Raw genomic sequence first — 20,057 nt, forward strand, 5'->3', positions numbered from 1 at the left:
AATGGGGCCCCTTAGGTATATGGCAGCAAGGGAGGGGAAGAAAACCAAAGTGCACTCCGTGTGCATACCGGGGGGAGTCATTCCAGATGTGGAAAGGGTCCTTCCGGATGCCATGAGGGGTACAGGGTGCACCCATCTGCAGGTGGTCGCTCATGTCGGCACCAATGATGTGTGTCACTATGGATCGGAGGAAATCCTCTCTGGCTTCCGGCGGCTATCTGATTTGGTGAAGACTGCCAGTCTCGCTAGCGGGATGAAAGCAGAGCTCACCATCTGCAGCATCGTCGAAAGGACTGACTGCGGACCGAGTGGAGGGTCTGAATCAGAGGCTGAGACGGTTCTGCGACCGTGTGGGCTGCAGATTCCTCGACTTGCGCCATAGGGTGGTGGGGTTTCGGGTTCCGCTGGATAGGTCAGGAGTCCACTACACACAACAAGCGGCTACACGGGTAGCAGGGGTTGTGTGGCGTGGGCTGGGCGGTTTTTTAGGTTAGATGGCTTTGGGCAAGTACAGAAAGGGCAACAGCCTCAACGGGTGCGGGGCAAAGTCAGGACATGCGGGGACCAAGCAGCAATCGGTATTGTAATTGTAAACTGTCGAAGCTGCGTTGGTAAAGTACCGGAACTTCAAGCGCTGATAGAAAGCACCGAAGCTGAAATCGTTATAGGTACAGAAAGTTGGCTGAAGCCAGAGATAAATTCTGCCGAAATTTTTACAAAGGCACAGATGGTGTTTAGAAAGGATAGATTGCATGCAACCGGTGGTGGAGTGTTCGTCACTGTTAGTAGTAGTTTATCCTGTAGTGAAGTAGAAGTGGATAGTTCCTGTGAATTATTATGGGTGGAGGTTACACTTAACAACCGAGCTAGGTTAATAATTGGCTCCTTTTACCGGCCCACCGACTCAGCAGCAGAACAACTGAGAGAGAATTTGGAATACATTTCACATAAATTTTCTCAGCATGTTATAGTCTTAGGTGGAGATTTCAATTTACTAGATATAGACTGGGACACTCAGATGTTTAGGACGGGTGGTAGGGACAGAGCATCGAGTGACATTATACTGAATGCAGTATCCGAAAATTACCTCGAGCAATTAAACAGAGAACCGACTCGTGGAGATAACATCTTGGACCTACTGATAATAAACAGACCCGAACTTTTCGACTCTGTAAGTGCAGAACAGGGAATCAGTGATCATAAGGCCGTTGCAGCATCCGTGAATATGGAAGTTAATAGGAATATAAAAAAAAGGGAGGAAGGTTTATCTGTTTAGCAAGAGTAATAGAAGGCAGATTTCAGACTACTCAACAGATCAAAACGAAAATTTCTGTTCAGACACTGACAATGTTGAGAGTTTATGGAAAAAGTTCAAGGCAATCGTAAAATGTGTTTTAGACAGGTACGTGCCGAGTAAAACTGTGAGGGACGGGAAAAACCCACCGTTGTACAACAACAAAGTTAGGAAACTACTGCGAAAGCAAAGAGAGCGTCACTCCAAGTTTAAACGCAGCCAAAACCTCTCAGACAAACAGAAGATAAACGATGTCAATGTTAGCATAAGGAGGGCTATGCGTGAAGCGTTCAGTGAATTCGAAAATAAAATTCTATGTACCGACTTAACAGAAAATCCTAGGAAGTTCTGGTCTTACGTTAAATCAGTAAGTGGCTCGAAACAGCATGTCCAGACACTCTGGGATGATGATGGCATTGAAACAGAGGATGACAAGCGTAAAGCTGAAATACTAAACATCTTTTTCCAAAGCTGTTTCACAGAGGAAGACCGCACTGCAGTTCCTTCTCTAAATCCTCGCACAAACAAAAAAATGGCTGACATTGAAATAAGTGTCCAAGGAATAGAAAAGCAACTGGAATCACTCAACAGAGGAAAGTCCACTGGACCTGACGGGATACCAATTCGATTCTACAGAGTACACGAAAGAACTTGCCCCCCTTCTAACAGCCGTGTACCACAAGTCTCTAGAGGAACGGAAGGTTCCAAATGATTGGAAAAGAGCACAGGTAGTCCCAGTCTTCAAGAAGGGTCGTCGAGCAGATGCGCAAAACTATAGACCTATATCTCTGACGTCGATCTGTTGTAGAATTTTAGAATATGTTTTTTGCTCGAGTATCATGCCGTTTTTGGAAACCCAGAATCTACTATGTAGGAATCAACATGGATTCCGGAAACAGTGATCGTGTGAGACCCAACTCGCTTTATTTGTTCATGAGACCCAGAAAATATTAGATACAGGCTCCCAGGTAGATGCTATTTTCCTTGACTTCCGGAAGGCATTCAATACAGTTCCGCACTGTCGCCTGATAAACAAAGTAAGAGCCTATGGAATATCAGACCAGCTGTGTGGCTGGATTGAAGAGTTTTTAGCAAACAGAACACAGCATGTTGTTATCAACGGAGAGACGTCTACAGACGTTAAAGTAACCTCTGTCGTGCCACAGGGGAGTGTTATGGGACCATTGCTTTTCACAATATATATAAATGACCTAGTAGATAGTGTCGGAACTTCCATGCAGCTTTTCGCGGATGATGCTGTAGTATACAGAGAAGTTGCAGCATTAGAAAATTGTAGCGAAATGCAGGAAGATCTGCAGCGGATAGGCACTTGGTGCAGGGAGTGGCAACTGACCCTTAACACAGACAAATGTAATGTATTGCGAATACATAGAAAGAAGGATCCTTTATTGTATGATTATATGATAGTGGAACAAACACTGGTATCTGGGAGTATGCGTGCGGAACGATTTGAAGTGGAATGATCATATAAAATTAATTGTTGGTAAGGCGGGTACGAGGTTGAGATTCATTGGGAGAGTCCTTAGAAAATGTAGTCCATCAACATAGGAGGTGGCTCACAAAACACTCGTTCGACCTATACTTGAGTATTGCTCATCAGTGTGGGATCCGTGCCAGATCGGGTTGACGGAGGAGATAGAGAAGATCCAAAGAAGAGCGGCGCGTTTCATCACAGGGTTATTTGGTAACCGTGATAGCGTTACGGAGATGTTTAACAAACTCAAGAGGCAGATTCTGCAAGAGAGGCACTCTGCATCGCGGTGTAGCTTGCTCGCCAGGTTTCGAGAGGGTGCGTTTCTGGATGAGGTATCGAATATATTGCTTCCCCCTACTTATACCTCCCGAGGAGATCATGAATGTAAAATTAGAGAGATTAGAGCGCGCACAGAGCTTTTCAGACAGTCGTTCTTCCCGCAAACCATACGCAATTGGAACAGGAAAGGGAGGTAATGACAGTGGCACGTAAAGTGCCCTCCGCCAGACACCGTTGGGTGGCTTGCGGAGTATAAATGTAGATGTAGATGTAGATGTCTGGCATGGAAGTCGCCCGATGTGGTGTCAACTGAAATAAGACTGGCCCTCGGCAGCCAAACTTCCCCGGATGGGGCCTCCCGGCCAACAATGCCATAAATTATTTCATTTCATTACATTGTGTTTGGTGGTAATATTCATCCATTTAGAATTCAAAAACACTGTGTAAGCCATTAAGAAAAGTTTTAGTTGTTTGTTAAAAATGTAAGTAATTAGACTTTTTTGTTTCTTCAGCAACTGTTCATAGTGTTGGTAAAGAAAAGCCTGATAAAAATGATAATGCAAAATTAAACGGAGCGAAAGATATCCCAAGTGAAAGTGAGAAAAGCACTGAACCGAGTTCAGTCAGTCATATTGTGTAACACCAAAGTGTCAGTACAGTGGATGGCAGTGTTATGAAAAAATGTAAAATTGGATGGGAATTTCAGAAACAGTGAAGTAAAGAATGGCCATGTTTAGTAAAATCATATAAATCAGACTGACTTGTGTTTTGTACAATGTGTTCATGAGACATTTCTATAAAGCATAATAGTCATGATGACTGCTGTTGTGTTCTGTTTAAAGTACATGCAGACTTAACAAACCTTAACTCTTCAAATGCATGATTGTATGAAGACTCAGTCACCAGTGCTGAAATGCTTTGTAGTTCATTTATTGCTGAACAAGACCTGCCAATTTCTTGTGCAGATCATAATTCGTAGCTGTTCAAAAACATGTTTCCTGATTATCACATTGCTAAAAAATACAGTTGTGGAAGAACTAAAACAACATCTGGAACATACAATGATGTAGTAGAATACTTAAAAGAAAACACCTTTTCTATTCCAACTGATGATAGCACAGACGTTAAAGATGTGAAACTATATCCAACTGTTGTTACTTACTTTTATGTTAAACAGGGAAAGATGTGTGCCACAATACTATCCTTGCTGGAATCATATTTACCGTATTTACTCGAATCTAAGCCGCACTTTTTTTCCAGTTTTCGTAATCCAAAAAACCGCCTGCGGCTTAGAATCGAGTGCAAAGCAAGCGGAAGTTATGAAAAATGTTGGTACGTGCTGCCACAACTAACTTCTGCCGTCGAATATATGTAGCGCTACGCAGGCATGTTTTGTAGGCACAAAGATAAATACTGGCGCCAAAACCTCTGCATCAGTAAATAAATTAAAGGAAAAGAAAAAGTGGAAGACGAGCTTTTTCTCTCTGCCGCGAGTTTCGACCACTGCATTTTCATACATTATCCAACGAAGTAAATACAAATTCCGTATTGTTCATTTTCGAATGTAGCACAATTTCAGTGTATTACGAAAATCTGACTGGCAAGACTGTTTGGGATGTTTGTCAATATGGCCAACTCTACGTTCTGAATTTTTTCCTATCTGTGAGAAGAGATGGTTGCTAATAGGAACCTGATGAAATATGAATCACATACAGTATTCTCTTCACCATAAGAATAATACGAATATAAACATTTTGCCATGTATTCTTTCGTGTTTGCTGCTATCTCATTTAAATCCTGTCTGCCTAATAAACTACGAAACTAGAGTGAGACAACAGTAAACGCGGAAGAATATACGTATCGTGTCATGTTTATATTCGTATTATTCTTACAGTCAGAAATGAAGCACGGCAAGTGACTAGATTTTTAAATCTACGATGACTCTAATTTCTGTGCAGAATTTGATGTAATAAAGAAGCGGCCGCAAATATTTTCAAACGGTGAAAAATTTTCGCCTAACTCTCGTTCAGAACATGTTCTATCATACGCAGTCTATTATTTGGTTCTTGTTGATCATTATCAAAGAAAGCAGCAGTGTAAGTAACAAAAAATAGCAGTCTCTTGCCATTGTTTCGCTAATGAGACGATTCCTCTCTCTCTCTCTCTCTCTCTCTTTTTTTTTTTTAATTGTACGCGGCGGTAGCACGTACAAAAGCAAGCCATGCCGCGAGCCGCGACAGGCCGTAAACACTCACTATCAGAATGCGACAAACAATGCATGACACATTGCAGTAATGCATTTTCAGCTTAAGAGTGACGCAAACACCTATAACAAAGAAAACGGCATTTATCAGATCAAAGCAAAATAAGCAATCGATTCAAACCAGACGAAGCACGTGAAAAAGGAAGGGTACCCGTATAAATACGGACGGAGCGCCTGACGCATAGCAATGGCTACGTGGTAAAGCTTAACTGCTAAGCTTACGACGCGAACCAAACTACTGTAGCTGTATCGTCATTCATTCGACCTAAATTTTGTCTCATATTACAATGGACCAACTTCGTTTCGATTTGGAGGTGCAGCCTAAAACTTTTCTCTCCCCTTGAATTTCGAGTCTCAAATTTCAGGTGCGGCTTAGATTCGGGAAATTTTTTTTTCCTTTATTTCGAGTCTCATTTTTCAGGTGCAGCTTAGATTCGAGTGCGGCTTAGATTCGAGTAAATACGGTAAATACTGCCGAAGGAATTTTTAACCTCTTGAGTAGTGAGAGCTCCTAAGAAAATGAATTCCCTGGAAAAATTGCATTTCATTTGCATGTGATAATGCAAATACAATGCTGCTTTTTTGAAGAAAGTTCAGCCACTCATAAGAATTTAGCCTTGTTCCTGGCACCTGTTTCATTTAGCTGCAGAAAAAGGCATGAAAATCCTACAATATTGTGATGCTGAAGAATTTGTAATGGATTTTCTACTCTCTCCAAAAAAGACAGTTTACTTTTAAACTTTGTCAAAATATATATGGCAATAAACCCCATAAAACGCTGAATTATGCTTGTTCAAGATAGCTCTCTGCTCCAGTCAATAGAAAAGAATAATTGAACAATGGGAACTTCTTGTAAATTTTTTCAGGGGGGAACTTCAAAAACTGTAAACAATTCTCACTTATCTAGAGTGCGCCCTATTGTAAAAGATACAGTAACTAAGCTATATCTTCTTTTCTCATGTAATACCTTTCATTATTTACCAAAGCAAATGTATTCCTTCTGGAAGAATAGCCAGTAATTCACAGACTTCATAGCATCCTAAATAACTTATTCACAGATTTGCTTGTAAGATTTGTCAATTCTTCTGTGGCACATATTTCTGATAGTCTGCTGAAATTGAAATTTCAAAAAAGTAAATATCACAAAGGGGATGAAGTTATTGTCATTGGTGTAGACACTATAAGCTACAATCATTATATCAAGCTCAAAAAATCTGTAGTTACAAACTTTTATGAAAATGTCAGAAGAATTTTTATCAACTTCTGTAGGTAATCAAAGAAAAATTTTCACTACACGATAACTTATTAAAAAAAAAAAAACTTTAAAATTATAGGATACTGGATCTAGGAAAACAAAATCTTAATCTGTTGTAAAGCTAAATGCGCTATTTCCTGACATCCTGAGTGATTGTGGGGGAAAAAATAATTAGATTTTGATGACTTTGTAATGGTGGAAGAAGAAAGAGCTGGTACTGCTCGGTACAAAATATCTGCTATGTGTGATGCATCAGGCATTAAAAAATACCCATTACTTAACCAGCTTTTGTCTGCTTTACTGCTTATTCCTTATAGTAATGCTGCCTGTGAGAGAGTTTTTAGAAGTGATAGGGAAGACAGTGCTGAATTTTGGTCTAGTATGAATATGGCAACCTCAGATTCTTTGAGCATCAGTAAAATAAACCATTTATCTTCAGGAAGAGCACGTTACCAAAATAATTTATCAAAGTTCAGATTCAGGCTGCAAAGAGTGCAAAAAGAGTATCACTCATGAGAAAATTGTCTTCAGTCACCAGTGAAGATACTGTATTATACAAGTAGAGGCAGATCCAGGAAGAAGAGGCAGATGAGAATACTTGTAAATATTTTTGTATAAAACACTGAAGACAGGCCTCTCATCTCATTATGTAAGTGGATTTTGTTCACATGTTTTACTTTTCTTTTAATTAATAATTTGAGATGTATACATGTTTTGATTTTGCAGTGTTTGTAAATCACAAATGTTTCTAAGCATATTTGTTTATCAAACTGATTTTTAGCTTTTTCCATTTTTAGCTTTAGCCATATTTCATTTACAATTGTTTTAATTGCTGGAAGATCTTCATTATTTGGGACTAGAAAGTGTCTGAAATACAGTGTTTAAAGGCCTAACACACAACTCTAATTTTTAAAATTTTCCAACCAAATCACTCCAGGCAAATGAAAGGATGGTTCCTTTGAAAGGGTATGGCCGATTTCTGTCCCCATCCTTGACACGACCTGAGCTCCAGCTCCATCTCTAAATGACCTCGATGTCAATGGGTTGTTGAACTCTTAAGATCTAAGCTGCCCCCCCTCCCCTTCTCCCCACATTTTTTATGGGAGACCCCAACTTTCATATTTGCCATGTGATTACTGGCTGTCACTTCTCAATGTTGGCAGCTATGTGTGTCAATTGTAAGAATTATTTAAGTATGAAAGCTGTCTGACTGCAAGAGCTAAAAATTTGGAAGATATGCTTACACTTTTAAAGCAGTTAGTCTCTTGTTACGAATCACGACAGCAGTAAGTCCACAGTAACTGTTAAGAAGTGCCAGTGATAGTAACGCTTGTTAATGCAAACGAGGCATCAGCAGAAAACTGTGGTGTGTTGACGCATTGGTTATTATTAATACCTCAGCTGGGACTTGGGAGGAAATGTTTCAAATCCTGATGTGAGCATTTTGATTTGGATGCTCTGTGGTTTCCCTAAATCACCGTAAATGAATATAGGGGTTAACAGGGCTTTAACTGCCCCCTTTTCCAGTTCTTCTTGAATGGAGCTACTGTAATAACGCATTAAACTCTAAATTTGTTCTTAACAGTGCTTACAGTTTTGTTCCAGGGTTGTGCTGCTACCGTACTCATTTTAAAAGAATCTTTGGTTCCTCCAAAAGAAGCACAGTCAATCTCTTTTATCACACCTGTCCATCTGATGTAATGCTCAGTATCTGAGCTCTTATTGATAAATAGTCTTAGATTATTGCCCACACTAATTGACCATCTCAGTACATAAGGAACCTGAACAGTTAATCACACTTATCTGGTGTTATCTTTGTCTCTCAGTAGCACTCACAGCCAAGGACAACATATTGCATTACATTATTTAAAATGCCTTCAGGGCAGTCACATATTTGAGAACTCATTCCATATGCTTTTTGTTATTGGTCCAAAGTGTGATAAAATCTTGAATGCTGTTAAGAAATTAGGAATGCAGAATCTGCTCTGCTTTGTACCTGCAGGCTTTACAGAATATTGTGTGTGAAAAAGGCAAGATGTGGCACTTTCTCAGTTCATGCTGACTTATATACAAGAAGCAAGAACTGGTATCATTTGTATAACAGCCACTCGTTTTTGTTTACAAAATGTTCCCACCACCACTTGCACACACTGATTTCTTTCAAGTTTAGTTCTTTGGACTACAATTTTCTGACAACTTGTGAGGTCTTTGCTCATTGCATGGAAGTCTTAAAAAGCAATCTTCCATTTCTGAAATCAGCAACACCATGCTCAAATATTTTATTGAGTTATCTTATTTCTTATACTGATTTGAAAAACTTTTAATATTCTACAAGATATTAAATTTCATCAACTTCCCCACCGTTAACATGAACATCATATTTATTAGAGGTAACAGAAATTATGAGATGTTTACAAATTGAGCTCTTTAGTCTGACCAACCCAAGAAATCTTAAGTAACAGGAGTATCACTCCTCCTGTAAGTTCATTATACCAATTATATTGTGAAGTCACTACAAGGAATTGTATGCAGCACCCATTTTTCCTTGATGGTTTTTCAAGAGTTCCACCAAGTTAGCTGGCAGTGGCTGGTAACCACATCTGCACCTGCTACCCTGTTTTACCAGAGGTACAGTGCTGGGTCTGTGGTGTCACGTCATGCTTCAGAGGAAGATCTTAACCTCATCAAAACCCAAATCACTAACAATGCCCAGATATCATGGGGTGGGAACTGAATGCTTGTGTAGCCAATTGTATAGAAAAATTGATGCTGGTGACTTGTTTCCCTACAAACCCATTAATAATTTTCTGCAATCTGACTCTCGGCTATGGATTTTTTAGTGCTTCTGAGACTCATCTCCTGACTCTGCCTCTGCCCTTCTCTCCAGCCCTCATACATCTTGCTCTTTTCATCTTGATTCCTACATTTCTCTTTTTCACAGTAAATAAAAAATTTAAAAGTTCTTAAAACTACAGCCTCAATATTTAATTAGTGTACTTGTTAGTAGACAGCCATATATATTTCCTTCTATTATAACTATATATATATATATATGGTTATAATAGAAGGAAACATTCCACGAAGGAAAAATATACCTAAAAACAAAGATGATGTGACTTACCAAATGAAGATGCTGGCAGGTCGACAGACACACATCCTAACACAAGCATACACACAAAATTCAAGCTTTCGCAACAAACTGTTGCCTCATCAGGAAAGAGGGAAGGAGAGGGAAAGACGAAAGGATGTGGGTTTTAAGGGAGGACATCTCTGCCCAAACTCTTTGTCTTTAAATATGTCTGCTTGTGTCTGTATATGTGTGGATGGATATATGTGTGTGTGTGCGAGTGTATACCCGTCCTTTTTTCCCCCTGCGGTAAGTCTTTCTGCTCCCGGGACTGGAATGACTCCTTACCCTCTCCCTTAAAACCCACAGCCTTTCGTCTTTCCCTCTCCTTCCCTCTTTCCTGATGAGGCAACAGTTTGTTGCGAAAGCTTGAATTTTGTGTGTATGCTTGTGTTAGTTTGTGTGTCTGTCGACCTGCCAGCACCTTCATTTGGTAAGTCACATCATCTTTGTTTTTTTTTATATATATATATATATATATATATATATATATATATATATATATATATATATATATATATATATATATATATATATATATATATATATAGGTCGATAGACACACAAACATACACACCAAATTCTAGCTTTCGCAACCAACGGTTGCCTCGTCAGGAAAGAGGGAAGGAGAAGGAAAGACAAAAGGATATGGGTTTTAAGGGAGAGGGTAAGGAGTCATTCCAATCCCGGGAGCGGAAAGACTTACCTTAGGGGGAAAAAAGGACAGGTATACACTTGCACACACACACATATCCATCCACACATACACAGACACAAGCAGACATTTGTAAAGGCAAAGAGTTAGGCCCAAACTCTTTGCCTTTACAAATGTCTGCTTGTGTCTGTGTATGTGTGGATGGATATGTGTGTGTGTGCAAGTGTATACCTGTCCTTTTTTCCCCCTAAGGTAAGTCTTTCCGCTCCCGGGATTGGAATGACTCCTTACCCTCTCCCTTAAAACCCATATCCTTTTGTTTTTCCTTCTCCTTCCCTCTTTCCTGACGAGGCAACCGTTGGTTGCGAAAGCTAGAATTTTGTGTGTATGTTTGTGTTTGTTTGTGTGTCTATCGACCTGCCAGCGCTTTTGTTTGGTAAGTCTCATCATCTTTCTTTTTAAATATATTTTTCCCACGTGGAATGTTTCCCTCTATTATATTCATATCATTATATATATATATATAAATATATATGAGACATATGTCAGACTATGGTATCATTAGCTGCAGAGCTATTGTGTTTGGATTATTGTGCTTTACCAGAGAATCGTATGTTATTTAGTATTGCGTGTGTGTTCCAAACAGTAATTGAAACTGATGCTGGTTGCTTCATAACTATAAAGTAAAACAAAAGTATTTATCTGCAGGTGAAACTTTTTACTAAATATGCAGAAAAACAAGCTGACTTTTACACTTCCAACAACATATTAATCACAATGGGAGATGATTTTCACTATCAGGATGCTCATATGTGGTTTAAGAATCTGGATAAACTAATTTGGTAAGGAGTTCTCTTTTATATGCCAACCTGAATTTGAAGTGCAGTGACATAGTCTATGCACAGAATACATTCAGTTTATAGTATCCATAGTCATCCATGAATTATTTCACTCTTGTTGTAGAATTCATAAGAAGAATTTATTCCTTTTAGAGACTTAGAAGTGTAACAATGATGCTGTGATTTGTTTTTGTGAGAAAGAAGATATAGTGAATTAAATGCTTTTCTTCATCAACAGCTAGTCACTTCTAACACTATTTATAAGACCTTTCTGTACAGCACAATGAGAATGCAAAGAAACAACATAGCAGAAATAGCTCTTGTAGGAAAAGGCAAAATACCTGTACATTTTTGCAGCAGTTATGTTCTTAATTGAAAGGAGATGCAATATTTTTTGTTTAGTTTGAATGATTATTTGATGGACTGCATAATGGTCTTTGTTTCCAATTTATTTTATTTGACCTTATTTTTGTTGATAGGTATGTCAATGCAAACAAATCAAATGGAACCAAATTAAATGTGTTCTACTCAACACCTGCGTGCTATTTAAAGGCTCTTAATGATCAAGATCTGATGTGGCCTGTGAAAAATGATGACTTTTTCCCTTATGCAAGTGATCCACATTCCTACTGGACTGGTTATTTTACATCAAGGCCAACCATGAAAAGGTTTGAACGATTAGGGAATAATTTTTTGCAGGTGAGTGAATATTTAAATGGGTATTAGTTTCCTTCCCCCTTTTCATCCTGTATCTTTTAGAACCAGAAACTGTAATGCAATTGAAGTGGAGTTTCATCTAGAACAAACTTCTTTAATGTATACAGGTCTGCAAACAACTTTATGCCCTGGCTAGTGTGGGACCCGAAGACTGGAAAGACCTGAACAGGATGAGAGAGGCAATGGGTGTCATGCAGCACCATGATGCTATAACAGGTACAGAGAAGGAGCATGTAGCAAAGGATTATGCCCGGATATTGTCAGATGGCTTTTCAGAATGCCTTGAAGCTATTGAGGCAGCTTTTAAGTAAGTTTGAAAACATGATTGCCACTTGTTCTGTGTTGGGTATTCTTTGTAAAATAACTTATGTTGTGATTAATGTACAGTCTTAAGTAATATTCCATAACAATGATCTTTTTCTGGGTGAAATTAAGGTCAAATGTCTGCACTCATCAATAAATATTGTAGACTTTGTGGTAATCCTATAAGTAGTATAATTTATTTTTGGAAACCAATGACAATTAAAGGATATGTTATGTTTGAAGTATATTAACAACACTATGTACTCTGGAAATGTGTATGAGAAAATGTGGAAGCAATTAAAGTAAGATATTGTGCTTAAGTATAAAAGTCAAAGTTGAATACAGAGAGGTTAAAGGACATATAGGTGAGGGTAGAACACTTTACCGACAGGCATATTGGAGGAACAAAATTTTGATGTTTTCAGTAGTGATTATTTTGCTTTTTATTTTTATTTTATGGTTACATTGCATACATTGAGTAGACATCTAATGCAGGGCAAGTCAAGAATATTAAGACATTCAGTAAAACATATTTACTTGGAGCAACACTTTGACTTGTGTTGATAACACTGTTAGTTTTATATAACATTACTTACAGATTTAGTTTATTATGTAATCCTTAACAGTGTAATATTCCTTTTCTATTAAAGTGTCTTCCAGTTTGGGTGGGGATGGTCAAGGGGTTTTAGTGATCAACAAACTGTTTTACATTCTTAAGCAAAATATACAGATGTGTTTAACTATTTACGCAATATAAAAATTCAACAGCTTGTGCTACACATGAATGTCAGAAGACTCAATTCAGTGGAGCACTTCATCAAATGTTTCATGTAGGCTCTTGATACCACCAAGAAAATTTCTGTCAGGCACTCATTTGCAATGTGGCTCACTACCTGAATCTTTGTCACATGTACTGTCAGTGCAAAAGCCCCACTTGTGCGTATTTGCACATAACTTCTTCAGTCTTGAATCTATTGAGCTGTACCCACACCACTGTAAGACGATGAAAGCCTGGAACTTTTTAACAGTTGAATAAGCTCCTGATCCTGGCTTTTCATACCTTCCATTCATTTTTCCATTTAGCACCCTGGCTGAATCAAGTGGAGAGCATTTGGATTCCTTCTCATGTTAGTCTTCTGTCTTTGAGATGGTCTAACAGGCAGTGAGATTCAGTCTGTGAAGAAGGATTGATTAAATTTTTCAATCTTGATGACAGAGTTTGCAAATAGCTGCCTTTCAATGAAGGTGAACTGGGCAGATGTTCAGTAGTACTGGTAGTCAGCATGCAGGAGTAAATCTGACTCTGCTGCTAATGTTTCTCATAGCTTTGGTCAAATAAACGACAGCTTTCGGCTAGTGAGCACTTTGTAGTGAGACTGATCTGCTGTATTTTGCTGCAGAGTATAACACATGGGAAGCTCCACAGAGAACTAATGTATTTGCTCCCCATATACTATCTGCCTGTTTCTCACTAGGTGCACCCATGTTTATACTTTCTTACTTGTGTTGGAAAGGCTTTTATGTATGTCAACAGTCTGTCTAATGTGACACAAAGGTATCTTAGCTTACCATTGTACTTGACTATGTCAAGGTGACCAAACCATGAACTGATCTTTGCTGATTATAGATGGTTAGAGAGGTGGAAAAGACAAATTGTTTGCCCTTGATAAGCTGGCAATTGTTGCAGTGGCTGTCGAGCTATGCCCCCACGTTAAGGTTGCAGAGGAGAGAGGATTGGTGAGGGGAAGGCAGTGCTGGCTGCTTGCGCTGCACCACTACCCGCTTTCTGTGCTTAACATGAAATCAGGAGTGGCACTTGTAGACATATTGCCTGCTTAAGTGGCACTTTCCTCAGATCAGAAATCATTTAATTTGTTGACATATTCAAGCCCGAGAGTTTTACCTACAACTTATGTATTCTTTATTTATCACAAATAGTAAAAAATGAAAGTAGATGAATGTAGAGCTTACGACACATCAAGTCAAAAGTCAAAAACTGATTTTTTTAATGTTTGCACATTGCGTTTATTAAACACAAGTGTAATTAACTGTGCCTGAAAGTGATCAGTCATTTGTGTTTGATTCAATATCATGGTAATCATGGCTCGAGGGTGTGGAATTGACGATAACTTCATCGATGGCTAATTCCATTATTGCATCTCGTGCCCAATACTCTTAACTCCTGCTGCTACATACCTGCAGTAACCTTGCAAGTCATGTGGGTTACTGAAAGAAAAGCAACATTAATAAAATTCTGCACTCATTCCTTTGACATGTCACCAGTGACATTGTTCTGCCTGAAATTGTATTTTATGTGGCCCCTGCCAGTTTTATTGGATGTAGATCGCAGTTGCAGGGTGGTAAATGGTCTGCTTTGTGGCCACTACTTTCAGCGATTTTGTTCATGATGTACAATTTCATGGCTGGTTTTTTTCCTTTATTTTGGATAACAGTTCAGCCTTCGTCATGGAGACATTCTAGTTTATTTGCCTGTCTTGCAGCCATTCTGACATCATAATCATGAAATCATATTGCAAGTAAAGGGAAACAGTTTCTTGCATGAAACTTCCTGACAGCTTGTAACTGTGTGTCAAACTGGATTCTCAGGTTTGACTCACGGTCTGACACACAGTTCTAATTTGTCAGGAAGTTTCAAATCAGCATACACCCTGCTGCAGGCTGAAGATTTGTTCTAGTTTCTTGTATCTTGCTGCAAATACTTGCTGAATTTCTCATTTTGTGTAAGTTTTTCTCAAACTTACAAAAGCTGTGTGTGTTCAGTACTGGTCAGTGTTGAATCAGAAAAACAAGTATGAAATGAGTTTATCAATCAATGTGTTCCACCAGAAGGGAAAAGCAAAGTGGCCGTACAGATGTCTTTAAATTTTTGCTGGTTTTTAAAGTTACTATAAACATAAATGCATACATTTGTGATAAAAGCCATTAATACTGTGTGCAAAAATGAGAGTAATTAAAAGGCAGTCTCTTGGTGAGACACGGTGCCACATTTTTGTTTCCTGTTATCGAATATTTGATTATACAAAATACAAGAGGTGTTTGATATTTACATATGATGCCCTCGAAGTCTTTAATCTGAGTGAAGACCTCTGATTTTAGTTAATTGAATAACATTTCTTGGTAACATCAATATGTACTCCTCTTAATATTTCTGTTTTTTTATTTTAGTGCTTATTCACAGTTTTTATTCATTAATAATAATGTAACAACAGTGGAGATCGCTCTGATTTTTAAGAGTAATGGCACTTGTGTTGGTAGTGGACACAAGCCTTTCATAATACTTTGACTTCAGGGGCAGCTTGATGTTGGTAGCACACAGAGACAAATGAATATCTTTAAAATGGCACTGATTTTCTCCTCTTCTGGCAGCAGTACCACAGTCGTCAAGTTATCATGGGCAAACAGTACTTCCATTTCAGGAACATTAGGTCTGAGTTGCCATGTCTTAAAATAGTCATAAAATTTAATGAGGCTGTTTGTTAGGTGTTTTTTACATTCAGAAAAATCTTCCCTCCAGTATGAAATCGCAAGGTAAACTACATACTGAAATTTCTTGGTGGTCAAGTTTGACAGAACTGTTGTGTAGAGGCTGAATTACACCAGAGCAAGAACATATCCTTAAGCCAAGCTGTCACTGAGTACACATCATTCACTCTCCTTCTTTACCTTAGCACACTTGAAACCATTGATTGCTCAGATTGCTTAAGAGGTTACCTACAGTCTTCCAAGGTACTGGTTTCAGAAATTTCAGTGTTAGAGCCTTGCACTACACCATGCCATAAGTTGTTGGCAGTTTAACAAAAACTTTCCTGGTCTTGAGTTTCTTCTGGCATGCAGTTTGTATGTGAGAAGTCAGAGTACCTGCTCACAGCAGCTTCTATGAGGCCTGAATCCAACTGGTTTAAGTGGTACCACAGAATTAGTTTGTCCTATTATTTGGTCTGAGAAGATTCTTTTCACTAATTTGCAAGGGGAAGCTAAGTAAAGATATTGGGTGAAAGTGCTCTGCAGCTGTTCCTTCCTCCCGGTTTACATAACTTTATCACTTACTGGTGATGTTCCTATCCAAAGCAATTCATTAAAAAGGGTAACTAGCTGCTTCCACTTTGTAGGACCACTGTACACAAAAAATTCAGGGTGTAGCCCATCTGTACCTATAGCTTTTCTACATTTTGTATCGCTAAGGGCTGTCTCAAGTTCAATGATCATAAATGAAGAAGAGAATTCTGGGTTATATTGTAGAAATTTCTTGACCTCAGGAAGTTAAAGCAAATTTTTGGTGAGTAAAGAAAGTACTTAGTGAAGCCAAGGGATAGATGACTATGAGACAATGATTGTAAAACCAATAAAAGGGTAACATTCCTTGTGTTGAAGTACTCCGTGTAGAAGTCTCAGTGGGGTAGGGAAGCTACAAAATATGAAAATAGAAATGGAAAGCTCTAATCTAAAAATAATAGGAAAGAAAATAAGACTCTATGATCAGACATGTTTATATAATTTATCAGTGACAACAGAAATGGACATAATGGTGTAGGTGTAGTTATGAATAGTAAAGCAGAACAAAGAGTGAGTTACTATGAAGAGTACAGGGATTGAATTACTGTCTCAGAATTGATAAACCAATGACAACTACAATAGTTCAGGTATATATGTCAGTGTCAAAGGCAGAAGATAGAGGGGTAGAGAAAGTGCAGGAGTGTGTTGAATGGATAACTATACTCTAATACTCATGGGTGATATGATAGGGAAACCTAATAAAGACATAGTTACTGGAGAATATGGACTCAGTAGTAGGGATGAGAGAGGTGAAAGATTCTTTTGAGTACTGAAATTAATTTTCACTAGTAATAACAAATATACTGATCAGAAATCACAAGAGGAGGAGATATACCAGGAAGAAGACCTCGATTACTTCATGATGTGAGAGAGATTCTGAAATCAGATGCTGGATTGTAAGGTATGCCTAGGTGCAGAATAGACTCATCCTACAATTTAGTAATGGTGAAGAATAGTTTAAAATTTAAGAAAATCATCAGAAAGAAGCAATGTGTAAAGAAGTGTAATACTGAAATATTAAACAATGATGTTGGGTATTTCAAGTCCTCTTAGGCTCTAAGTATTGTGATGATCAATACTACACTAAGCAGTTCAGTTAAGACAAATGGAGATCCTTAAAAATGCCATTCACAGGAGTGGGAACTGTGAAAAGAAACATTGGATAACAAAAGGAAAAAGAAATAATTTGTCAACATAAGAAAGAAATAAAGACATGCACAGGAAAATAAGGAAGTTATACAGCAATACAAGTCACTTAGGAGTAAAATCAACAGGAACTGCAAAGAAGCTGAATTGAATTGGCTACAGAAAAAAATGTGAATAAAGAAAAAAGGAAACAGCCATTCAAAGGAGACATGAAGCACATAGAAAGGTCAAAATAACATAGTGCATAATAAAAAGCAAAGCTGTCAACATTTTAATTGCAAAAAATAGCTCCACTTTTAAGTGCAGAAGAGAGAGCAAATAAGTGGAAATACTACATTGATTGTCTCTACAAGAGGGAGGAACTATTTGCTGATGTAATAGAAGAAAAGTGTCAGTGTGAAAGACATAGGTGACCTAGTTGTAGAGATTGTTTAACAGAGCTTTGGAAGACTTATGATGAAACAAAGCAAAAGGAATTGATAACATTGCCTTGGAATTTATAAAATCATTTTGGGAAGAGCAACTAAATAATTATTTGAGCTAAGTGTTTAGAATCTGAGACTGGAGACATAACATCAGAATTTTGGAAGAATATTGTCCACACAATCTCAGTGATTCAAAGGCAGATAAATATTTAACTCCTTGTGCAACTAAGCTGCTGACAAGAATAATTTACAGGGTGATGGAATAGAAAATTGAGGCGATGTTAGATGACAATCAGTGTGACATTAGGAGAGGTGAAGGCACAAGAGAAGAGGTTCTGGCATTGTGCTTTCTAGTGGAGAGCTTGCTACTGGAAATAGACTTCAAAAAATAAAAACCCGTTCATAGGATTCGCCAATTAAAAAAAATCCAGAAATGCAAAATGGTGCAAATGTTTAAAAATCTCAGAAACACAAAATAAGCTGCCAGGAAAGACAGATAATATATGAGTACAATATGTAAAAGAAGTAGGAGGGAGCAAGTAGAATCGAAGACCAAGAGAGAAGAGTAAACGTAAATAGCACTCATGGATTAGGTCTTAGGCCTGCTCTGACTGGCTGGCTGCTGCCTAAAAGGCAGTACGAGAAGCCATCTATGATATCACCAATCCGTCCAGCTATTATTGCCAGTAGATGAATCTTGACAAGGCCACTGTTTCTTTTGATCCTCTTCCGAACCTCCCTACATCAAGCAACACAACCATTCAGCTACAGATGTGATCACAAGAGAGAAAAGTTCAGGTAAAAAAAAAAAAAAAAAAAAAAAAAATATTGAGAGAGAGGTGCTATCACTCTCCCCTGCATTTAAACCTGTACATTGAAGATGCAATGACAGAAATAAAAAAGAGATTCTGGAATGAAACCGGAACTTCAGGTGAAAAGGTATCAACAGTAAGACTAGCAGTGACAACACTATGCTTAATGAAAGTGAAGAAAATTTACTTGACCTGTTGAATGGAATGCAGAGGCTAATGAGCAAAGAATTTGGATTTAGAGGAAACTAATGAAAGATAAGAACAATGAGAAGTAGCAGAAATGAGATAAGCGACAAACTTAAACGTAAAAATTTGTAATCCAGGCAGTATACGAAGTGAAGGGATTTTGCTACCGCAGAAGCAAAGTCACGTGTTACATACAAATCATGGAGGATAATAAGAAGTGGACTATCACAGACAAAGAGAACATTTTTCACTAAATGAGGTCGACTAGCATCAGACTTAGGTCTTAATTTGAAGAAGAAAGTTTTCAATATGCATCTGGAGCACAGCACTGAGTGGGAGTAAATCATGGATTGTGGTAACAGTGGAAAAGAAGAGATGATTACTTAGTAGAAGGTACAGGATGAGAAATCAAGTTGTAGAGCCCATAGAGAGCGAAAGCAGATAGGAAAACAGACTTTTTGTTTAAGAAGTGAATAACTTTTTCATTTCCTGAATGTGTGAGCTGTACTGAACAAAAGTTATTATGGAAGATAACAGATGGAGAATGCCATGTAGATTGTTGAGGTCACAATTAGTATAAAAAATGTAAACGGTGAAGAATATATCTGATAATTGTGGAAAAATAAAGGGCAGAAGGCAGTATTTTTGCACTCTAAAGATGTAAAACAGGAGTTACATCTTTCATATACATATGTTAATGGCAACTATGCAATAGTTGCATTGAAATAAAGCAGTTAGCTGAAAACATATTAAAAGTTTATAATCTGATAGCACATGTTCAAAGTAATTGCTGAACAGTTGTTATTTTGAGATTATTAGTGATCTTTCCATTACCCTTTTTTTCACATTGGTTTCCATAGTTATGGATTGTGATGGATAATTAATAAAATCTGTTTACAGGAAAATTATACCAAAGTCATCAGTGGTGAAAGATGAACTTTCAGAAATACCAATCAAGCCATGTTTGAAGCTCAATGTGAGTGAGTGCCAGGTATCAGAAGTGAATAATTCTTTTGTTGTTTTTGTATATAATCCATTGAGCTATCCTACATCTCACTATGTGAGACTTCCAGTGACTTCAACTTCATACAGCGTAAAAGACCCAAATGGTATGCATATTTGTGCAGCAAATTGTTATATGGAATTGATATTCTGTATGTTATTACACCAAAGCATAATGAACATAT

General features: G+C 38.0%; 1 protein-coding gene across 2 annotated transcripts in view; it reads left to right on the forward strand.

Moving 5' to 3' along the window:
* The window catches only part of LOC126167258 (lysosomal alpha-mannosidase-like), a 162,794-nt gene that overhangs the window by 109,805 nt on the left and 32,932 nt on the right, over positions 1-20,057 (forward strand). The window contains exons 7-10 of one of the 2 annotated variants that reach the window (XM_049920464.1): positions 11,077-11,210; positions 11,687-11,906; positions 12,032-12,231; positions 19,771-19,979. In XM_049920464.1, coding sequence (XP_049776421.1) covers positions 11,077-11,210; positions 11,687-11,906; positions 12,032-12,231; positions 19,771-19,979 — 763 coding nt within the window. The remainder of the gene's footprint in view (positions 1-11,076; positions 11,211-11,686; positions 11,907-12,031; positions 12,232-19,770; positions 19,980-20,057) is intronic. The other variant, XM_049920463.1, reaches the window with a different exon arrangement.

The sequence above is a fragment of the Schistocerca cancellata genome, chromosome 1, assembly GCF_023864275.1.
Source record: "Schistocerca cancellata isolate TAMUIC-IGC-003103 chromosome 1, iqSchCanc2.1, whole genome shotgun sequence".
In the NCBI taxonomy this organism is placed as follows: Eukaryota; Metazoa; Arthropoda; class Insecta; order Orthoptera; family Acrididae; genus Schistocerca; species Schistocerca cancellata.